General features: G+C 40.0%; 1 protein-coding gene across 1 annotated transcript; it reads left to right on the top strand.

Moving 5' to 3' along the window:
• The first annotated feature begins 4,080 nt into the window (after positions 1–4,080).
• LOC118787503 (e2f-associated phosphoprotein) lies at positions 4,081–9,798 on the top strand. Its single transcript, XM_036543084.1, has 6 exons — positions 4,081–4,320; positions 4,806–4,990; positions 5,453–5,572; positions 7,285–7,399; positions 8,428–8,556; positions 9,277–9,798. The coding sequence occupies exons 1-6, from the start codon at positions 4,250–4,252 to the stop codon at positions 9,551–9,553; spliced, it is 897 nt and encodes a 298-aa protein (XP_036398977.1). The 5' UTR covers positions 4,081–4,249; the 3' UTR covers positions 9,554–9,798.
• Positions 9,799–10,056: the final 258 nt, after the last annotated feature.

Below are 10,056 nucleotides of genomic sequence, written 5' to 3'. Positions count from 1 at the left end.
AAGTATTGTAAAAACATAATAGCTAAATTTATGTTTTTTCTTTTCCCCAAACTTTTTTAAAGTGCACTGTACATGATTGTTTTTTCACACTGTGTGACCAAAGTTTCCGTTTATTCAAATGGAGGAATGCAGAGATAAACATGAATAATGGGAATGATGATAAAAATGGATTATGAAAGTAATAATAAACTCTACTGTTTAACTTGGAATGACCATGGACAGGTTTTATTCAATATGAGAAAAGGATGGCTTCCCCTAGCATTGTCTGTGACTCATGGTGTTTATTTAATCACCTTTTTTTCTGTTTGACCATTTCCCACACCTTTCAGCCTAGCCGAGTGACTGTATCAACAGGTAAGACCAATGATGCATCTACTTTGCAACATGTACCTGCTTTTGAAAGATGTTTGAAATTGGATCTGCCTATCATTTGGATTTTCCCCATGATTCAAAGAGAGAGATTGAATAAAATGCTACACACTGGTTTTAGCTATTCCCTTGTGTATTTCTAGAATGTTAAACCTGTTCATGGTTAAACATCCCTCTGGCAGGTATATTCCTAAAGAAGAATATACAATACATACAGTTTAACTCATTGTAATACATTTTGTGGCTATGTTGTTCTTAGAGTTGTTCTTACAACATGATTAAATTATGTGTCTTACACACGGTTTTGTTTAGATGCTGAAGGGTACAACAGGAGTGTCACATACTGGAATTGCAACTGCAGTGGTCCAGATTTGGTCTACAGTGGTCTTTAGTGGTCACTTGTGTTTTGGCCTTAAACGGCCTACACACACTACAGTAATGTTCTGAAGTAAAGAATGAGTGATGAGTGAACTACTTCCTGTTTATAGCCTGTATTTGTCCAGAACCTACCACAGCTTTAAGAATGTAGATGTGTATGTGTGTATGGCTCTGACCAGAAAATGACTGGCAGGGCTTGTTTTCTCTTGAGAACCTGTCAATATACTCACAGACTGAAGATATTTAGTTTGGCTTGATATATCTAAATGTCTCACTGTTTGGAAGTGTATGTGGGATGACTGGTCATTTCATTTCAAGGAAGGATGCAAATGTACCCATGGCTGGGTCTTCCACAACACTGGTCTCAATCTACACTGATCTGCTATTTTGAAACTTGACTTTGCGTGAGGTATTGTTGGTGTTACAAATTTACCATTAGATGGACCCTGCACTGGAATGACTCAAATAAAATGGGGGGTTGCAGTTTTCCCTTGGTTGTGCTAAATAGAAAGAATCGCACCCTAGTAGGGTCCAGTATATGGCAAGTTGCTTTTACATTTAATCACTTGCACTTACTGGTCATAATTACAAATTGACTAATTACTTTTGACCAGTCAAAATTAAATTATGACTAGTCAGAATGATAATTATAACTGTAAAATAACAATAAACTGTAACAATTTTAACTAGTCAATTACATCTTGACTTGTCAAAACTGATTTACAGCTGTCTTTATTTCAATAATAGATATCAACAATAACTTTACCACTAGTGGTGATAACAATACAGTATGGCAAACTGTTCAATTAAATCCTAAATTCAGGCATAAATCAAAATCAGGCATTGCTACAAATCTGAGACCTACACTTACACTGCTACCTCCTTTTTGCTCTGGTGTTGCGATGGAACAGAAACCACTAGATGAAATCAAAGCTTTTGCAAACAAGTTACCATATCCTACAATAAATTGTTTTATGATACAAGTTATGCTATTTCCATAGTATGTGGTCTTTATCACTTGCTATAGTCAGTGATACAGGGATTTTACTGGTAGCCAGCTAGCTTGTAAGTAACAGATTAATAAAATAAGTTAGAAGTAAATTAATGCTTGTGTAGTTATCTAGTAACCAATGCCATGATATGCTATTTTACAGTTAGCTATTTTGCCAGCTATGTTCACTTGTGTTTAAGCTATCTAGTTGTGTTTGTACAACCACTCTGCTTTCAGTATTTATTTACCCATATGGGTTTCATTTTTGAATGCATATAGTATTTCCTAAGAATGTTTGGAATCTTGATGAAGATTTAACAGTGTTCAATTTCTGAGATTAGCCCTTTGCCTATGGAAAAACATGCAGTATTAGAAATAGAAAGCACAACTGTTTAAAACACAAATTTTGAAACAACTTTATTGTTCACTGTAGAGAAGCTGGCCAATACTTCTCCAATAAACAAGAACAAAAGTTTAAAAACAAACAATTTATTATATTATAAACAAAATACAACCCAAAACAAAGAAACCAGCCAATGCGAGCCAACAGCAAGGACACATTGAGACTCCCCTGCTCTCAAACCACACCTGTATTTAGTCTGGCTTCCAATTTGTGAGGTGTGGCTTGTTAGCCAATAGGATGGTTCCCTTACAAATTGCCAACAGGTGAACACAACTGACAATGAGTGACACAATTAACATTTAGTCCACAGAAGAGGTGGTGAAGGCTCTCCTTCACATTCACAAATAAATTTTATTTAGCAATTGGCTACAATGAACAAATATGTTTATTAGCTGAGAATGAGGAGAGACCAAATGGTGAGAAGCATATATAAAATGATACTGGAGCTTTCGAGATGATGTAATGGGGCAGGAAAGTTCAAATGGAGAAAATGATAAAGATGACCATTATAGGGAAGAAAGTGCAAATTGTCAATGTTTTGTTTTTTGTGTGGTTGGAGATTGTATCCAAAGTTTGTGTATTTAAATGAGGTTGGGTGATACAAAAGTAAATGCTTGCAGTGAGTTAGAAGTTGGGGTCATTGTGGTTATTTCTGCAGAAAACCCCATGAAACGGTTTAAGTCTCTGTGCTGTATTGAAAGGGATAAAGGGTCAAACTCTTGGTATTAGTTATGGGTTATGGGGTATCCTCTGATAACCCCCAAACAACAGGATAGCACACCCCCTTCCTATCACATGAGGTGTTATATTTTATTGGGATAATGTACCGTATGTGCCTAAAAAAAGCTTTTTCTCTTATTATACTATACCTCAGATCCTCTGAGGGTGAAAATATTCTCCTTTGCACTGTTACACTTTACACTGCAGTACAGTAAGGGTGAGTTGTATAAGTTTAGCCTGTAGGGATGATGATCTACTCCTTCTAGGCAACAAAATGTGGGGAAAAAAACATGTGATGACAGTTACAGGAAAAGGTGAACTATTTTGTGATGAAGTGAACCACATGGAGCCTGTGATAAATGAACTGGAAAAAATGAAGGAATGAAGGAAAATGAAGGGAAAATGTGGTTTTAGCCATGTAAGGATTTTTTTAAATTCCTGGTTTAATCACTCATCTTTTGATAGGCTATGTGTGATGCTGAATTTAAGATAAGGAATGAGTACTTCTTTACAAAAAGGAATGTGAATAAAAAAAGACTCCAAAGACAACTCCTAGTGGATAGAACAGGATGGACAAACAGTTCATCTTTCCGTGCAACCATGGACAAATGACGTTTGGTGTAAGTCAAAACATTCCCAGCTGGTATGAAGAACTGTTGCTGTGAAGCTTTTAAAATGGTTTTAGTTGCTTGTAAGCCAAGTGGTTTTTCTGAATGAAAACTTCTGATGTATGAAAAAGGACACAACATTAGTAAATTTGACTTCGTCATATAAAGGTCCAAGTGTGTTTTACTTGGTCAAGTGGTTTTCAGATAAAGAGAAAAAATACCGTCTATGGCACGTTGAAATATTCAGTATAAGTGACTTTGAAAAAATGGTCTGAGGACATTTTTGTGCTATTTATTGTGGAGAGAACAGAAATATTACCCCACATGGTGGCGCAATTTATGCCATCTAAATTTAGCACATTACGCAGTTAAATTGACCAAACATGTAAACGTTTTTGTTTATCAGTAATTCTGTATTGGCCAAGTAACATGTTTGTATTCAAAGATGAACTACTATCTAAGAACAAATAAGTGCCATTATTAGAAAGAATCGTTTACTTTGCCGTGGTAACGCAAAATTTAACACGTAGCTCATACAGTATATTCCCGCTCCAATACAGTGATTTCTACGTTACTCGGAACTACTCTGAAGAAGTAGTTAGATGGGGAAGGATATAAGCGTTGGACCAACGTGTTGTTGCAAATTCAGAAATGTTCTGTAGTAGACCTACGCCAGTCAGAGAATTTATCCAGTGAACATAAATGGGCGTTTTGGGCGAAACTGATTAATTCAGAATATTATTGTCGGTAACAACTCGTGTCACAGAACGAAAAGAACAAATGAATAGAAAAGACGATTACGATTCATATGAAATCGAGGAGCCGAGTGATGAAGAGAGAGCCGCGAGCAGGTTAGCTAACACCGGATTGATGGTTAGCGTGTTAGTTTGTTTACAAAACGTAATTAGTTTGTTGTGTCCAACAAGCTAACTAATTAGTAATGTTTTTAGGCGATTGTCTTGGCAATTTAGGCATTTAAATATGTATAACTTTAGCTGGCTGGTGCTAGGTAGTTATAATTAGCGAATTGCCTGGTTACGCAATGTTTTAGCCTAGCGTCATTGTCAAACTGTTCAGTGTTGGGAGTTTTTCTCTGTTAGCGATTTGTGAAAAGATAACTAGCAGCAACTAGTTCAGCCTAGTAAGCAAACCTAGGCTCAGATTAGTTTATTAGTCACTGTTCTTACTGGGCTTGTCAGCTAACTTTAGCTGTACGTATTATGGAATGGAACATCCAATTGAATCGCCCCTAACCCTCTTAACACTAGTTAGAGCTTTTATGAAGCAATAATCGACCACCAGAACATCTCTCTTTTGGTTTGTGTTGATGTACCAGCTCCGAGGACGAGCTGGACGTGCTCCTTCACGGAACCCCCGATCAGAAGAAAAAACTGATCAGGGAGTACCTGACGGGGGAGAGTGAGTCGTCCAGCGGGGATGAGTTCGAGAAGGAGATGGAGGCGGAGTTGAACACTACCATGAAGTCGATGGAGTGCAGATGGACAGCCCCACGCTCAGCAGGTGGTGTCAGCTGGTGTGGGGGAGCGTAGCTTCACATAGGCAGTGTGTGAGGAGGGCTGATGAGCACACTCTGGTCCAGTGTGTTGTATTCTGGTATTAAGTCCCATAGAGCAATGGGAATAGTTGAGTGTCCACAGGGAGTGGTTAACGGTTTTCAAATATCTCAAAGTGTCACCTGAGGCAAAACACCAAAGTGTATATGCTGGTCTCAAATCAAACCAAAAACCCTGTCCATGGTTGAATTTTTGTTTGCCTTGGCGCTAGTTGTAAAACGATTCACAAGTTCAACTGCATATGCAGTGACAGCTGTATTTTTCTATATCTATGTGAAGACTGTAGAGATGGAGTTATTGGCATTTTCAGGGTGTGGTGGGGATACCTGTGAGGTTTCTGCTGTAAGAGGTTTGTGTGTTGCTCTGGAGCAAAGTTTGAGTCACTAGCTCTTCTCTCTGTGGTCATCAGGGGGGACCCCAGGTGTGACAGGTAGCCCTGCAGATGCAGGAGTGAGCGGAGCTGAGCAGCCTCTGCTCTACGACAGGATCTACTTTGACACAGATTCAGAAGATGATGATGAAAAGCCAGGTAAGCTGGTATTTTGGTGCTGCGATTTCTTAGATTTTAAATACCATTACTCTTTTTATAAAACATATTCTGAATTTATACACTGGAATGTTGAGTGTCTTTACCTAAGAACACAACATCAGCACCACATCTGGGATTTGGACCTGCACCCCTGTGGTTACAGAAACAGAAGTGTATCCAGTTAAGTTTCAGTCCCCTTGTGGGCAGTAAGTCTTATTTCAAAAAAAGCTCACACAGAGTGGAAGCAGGCCTGATTTGCACAAGACTAACAGTGGGTTTATATGTCACACAAACCAACCGAGAGTGTGTGTGTGCAAAGCCTTTGTTTCTGCTGCATGTGGTGCTTATTTGCCAAGTTTAGTCAGATGTCCATGTGTGAAGTTTAAAGTGTGCATCTGCTCCTTACCCAGGGTGAATCTTCAGCTACTGTGCCGTAGGTTTCTGGACTACACATGCACATCAGATCAGTTGCAACCATATAGTTGTAAAGTAAACACAATAGTGGCGCTGTCACTGGTTTTGACTCAAGCTCAGACTGGTTCATGCTCATGTTTAGGTAAAGTATTTCTTGAATGTCATATAAGCCTGGTTTTTACTGTGAACAAATGAACAAAAAACGGGCACATCCATTCTTTCAGCGCAAGCTGAATTATGATGCAGACATCCCTGCAGGTTATTACACAGTCATTCATGCACTCCCATTTCACAGGAGGCATGCAAATTAAACAGCTGATTTAATTAACAAAACGACTGAAATGCAGTTCTTCCAGATTGTAACTTTGTGTTTGAAAACAAGGACAGGCCAAACACAGCCAAAACACTTAACTGTGTAGAAAACCTGCTGTAGGGGGCCTGAGGAACTCAGTGCTTAAAAGGGGGCTGAGGAGCTTGGTGGTTATAAGGGGCACTGAGTATGGCCCATTTTTGATCCCAGCTGCATGACCAGCTGACTATGACTGAAAGCCCACAACAGAAGAACAAATCCACTTGGCTCCGCTGGGGGAGAGGACTGGGTATGTCAGCAGGGGTTACTTGTCTCGCTGCTCTCAGGCACCCAGTGAGTCATTGCATGTACTGTGATTTATGCAGGTTGCTCTGATGACATCAGTGAAGCCATTCCTGTCCTCTAATCAGCATTTAGCTCATTGCAGCATGCTCGGCAACTAGCAGTGTGGAAAATAGCCACGGTCGGCATGAAAGTGTATCACAGGAGTGCATTCTCTATGCCCAAGAACTCCTACATGAATACAGTGGTTGTCATGGGAATCCAAGCTAAGAAAACTGAAACTGTCTGTTAGCAAAGTGTTCCCTGCAGGTCATGCTCTGATGGATCTCTTAGGTCTGCACTCAGATATGGACCTCAGACCGCCCCCTCTACCAGGTGTATATCAGTGACTAGGAATGCATCTGCTATGGACATAGCACATAAAAGCACCTTTGCTGTCTTGACTAAAGAATTGGAAATGACAGTTGCAACAAGTGTTCAGTTTATAGCTTAGTTAAATCCCTGTAATAAAGTTGAGTGGAATTACGGAAAAACCAGGCATAGGCCAGGGTTGGGAATGAACAGCAGCTGGGATAAATCTGTTATACAGTGTTCTGCCCTCCCCCACACACTAAAGGTTGTCACTGTCTCCTCAGCACACTGCTGTTGTTAAATATGTTTGAAGTGAATCAGAGAGGGGAATGCACTGAGATGTCTTTTCTCTCAGGTAAATCAGATGGCCAGAGGTGGAAACAAAGGCGCATCCCCACTAATGATGAGCTTCTGTATGACCCAGACAAAGACGACCGGGACCAGGCCTGGGTGGATGCCAAGAGGACAGAGTGAGTATGCTGGGGACACCCCAAAACCGAGGTCATAAATATACAATGTTGCTATCAAAGGCTCTTCACCTGGCCATTGCCTTCATGTGTTATTCATACAGCCTTTGTGGGAGAACAGTCTCAATGCTCTGTGCTGCTCCCAGAAGGTTAGCTCACCCATGGTACTATTGCTGCTATTCAGCAGTGCTTTTCGGGAATTACGTGCTTCACATAACTTGTTCACACACATGAACAAAAGGTCATTAATAGTCAGTGATCAAAACGCCCTGTCAGACTCATAGTGATGAGGTGTGGTTTATCCATGCAGTAAAGTATACCTTCACCATACAAGGTAACACCTTATTTTTCCACTTGTAATAATGTAATACTAGGAAAAACAAAGCAGGAGAATGCTGGTAAAATTAGTACAAAGGTTGTATTTATCCTGGTGAGTCTTTCCCAAATATTTCATGACTTGTTGTGGAATATTGTGTTGGAAACATTAACCTGCAAAAGCCAAGGAGGAGGACATGTGCCAGCGACTCCTGTGACACTGTATTCCAGCCCTCTTCAGAATTGCACCCCCTGTGCCCAACTTTGTGAAAATAATGTCTGCTCACCAGAGAAGCCCTCTGAGTGCACAACTGAGCAAACACTACCCTTAAAGTATTTAACAGGCAAATATCATCTACATGTACTTGTTTCATATTGGATGAAATATACTGTACAGGTCAGTGGCTTCATTAAAAAGGGTAAAACATCCAAGTGTACCAGTGTATAAGTGTACCAGTTTTTAAAGATCAAAACAGAGTCAAGAGGACATCAGAAAGTTCATGATATATTTTTCTGTGCTGTTTATTAGAGTAAATACAATCACACCACTAGTTTTGTGTAAACTGGTGTAATCATTTTTTAAAAATCCATTCTCTCAGCTAAAAAAAAAGTTTATTGACCAATAGATATTTACATACAAGCAGTAGGCCATTTGCATGCAGCTCAAAGTGTCCTCTTATTGACAGTTTTAAGATACTCTTTATGGGGTTGATCAGGTACAGGGGCAGCAGGAAACAGCTGCGAGGATCAGCGAGCAGAGAGGGAAAGCCCCAGGCACTCCCCAACAGTGACGCGGTTCTCAACTGCCCGGCATGCATGACTACCCTGTGTCTGGACTGTCAGAGGTGGGGCACTACTGGGACTAACCACGTTATACCTGCTATACATTTACACTATTTCAGAAATTTGTTTTGCACTGTAATGAACAAGACTGGAATTTGCGAACAGATCTACAGAGATGGATAGAGTTTTACAAAAAAAAAAAAAAGCATACTCCAGTACCCATTTTTCAAGTCGATGTTACAAGAATGGTTTTTAACACAGTGCAAGGAGAAGACACAGTGTATGAGAGAGGCTTGTTGATAGTGATGGATGTGGAGCTAACAGCTAGAAATCCAAGCTAAAGTTTCTGTTGATTACCAGCCTTTAATTTTTGGCCAGTAGTTTCTTTTTGTTTTTCTAGCCCTCTCATTTACAGTCAGGCCAAAATTCACCACCAGTGAAATCAAAAATGTACTAATCCTCTTCAAGGATTTATATATGCGTAGTGTCCTAGATGGAGCTGTTAGTGGGTGGATGATAGACAGATCTTGTTGGCTGGTAACCTCAAAACTAGGTGTGTGTGAGATATGTATAAATGGCTAGATGATTATATTGTATGAAACCACTATATAGTGTGTTCTAGATGAATACAGCTGGAGGCAACGCAGAAAACAACACCCTTGAAAGTCACTCATTTTGTACTTAAGTTCTCAGAAGTAGAAGGCAGAAGCAGTTTTTGCCAGTCTTGTACAGTAGTGTGGCAGACTGGATCTGACCTGCTCCTTGGTGTCCTGTCCCCTCAGGCATGAGAAGTACAGGACTCAGTACAGAGCCATGTTTGTCATGAACTGCACGGTGAACCGAGAGGAGGCTCTGAGGTACAGAACTCCTGCTGACGGGAAGTGGACGAATCGGAGAAAGAGGATGAAGGGCCACCAGCAGACAGAACCTGGTTTCGTGGAGGCTGAGCCAGAGGAGACGTACCACCCAGTCCGGTGCTCTGAGTGCTCCACTGAGGTGGCGGTGTTCGACAAGGATGAAGTTTACCATTTCTTCAACATCCTGGCAAGCCACAGTTAAATATACTGCTGGTTTGAAGCTTAGCTTGCCAGTGTTTGAAAGACTGCAAAACCTATATGCTGTTGGCCTGCCCATGTGTTTTAGTTTTTCAACATGGCTGAGATTTTTTATTGTATAAAAGTGACTGACTATTACCATCATGGGGTACCAACATATAGTTAAAATGTATAATTTTGGCTTACTGTAATTAAGTAAATTCAGCAATTCAGTACTTTAATAGATTGAGCCATTTCAGTTTGATTTTACTTTTAATTTGATTTCCTCATTTTTAAATGGCTTGTATTACTCCAAGGAATCAAATTCTGCAGAAATGCTCACGTCTGATCTTTTTTCTGATGTCCTGAGTAGAATCCATGAAATAATATCAGTACTGTTTCATAGCAATAAAACTCATGTTTATCACTAATGTAACTGTATCTGTCAGTGATGTGCAGTACGTGAACGAACGGATCTTTTTGAACAAATCTTTGAGGTGTACTGAGTGTACTGAATTGCTAGTCTTA

Source organism: Megalops cyprinoides, chromosome 12 (genome assembly GCF_013368585.1).
Source record: "Megalops cyprinoides isolate fMegCyp1 chromosome 12, fMegCyp1.pri, whole genome shotgun sequence".
Taxonomy (NCBI): domain Eukaryota; kingdom Metazoa; phylum Chordata; class Actinopteri; order Elopiformes; family Megalopidae; genus Megalops; species Megalops cyprinoides.
The sequence above is the reverse complement of the archived record's forward strand: the minus strand, read 5'-3'. Positions and strand labels throughout refer to the sequence as shown.

Bases quoted from the DNA above. Each gene is read 5' to 3' on its own strand.
- LOC118787503 (XM_036543084.1), top strand. From the start codon at position 4,250: ATGAATAGAAAAGACGATTACGATTCATATGAAATCGAGGAGCCGAGT. The intron at 7,400-8,427 runs GTGAGTATGCTG...GGGGTTGATCAG, and splicing joins GTGGATGCCAAGAGGACAGA to GTACAGGGGCAGCAGGAAAC. The intron at 8,557-9,276 runs GTGGGGCACTAC...CTGTCCCCTCAG, and splicing joins CTGTGTCTGGACTGTCAGAG to GCATGAGAAGTACAGGACTC.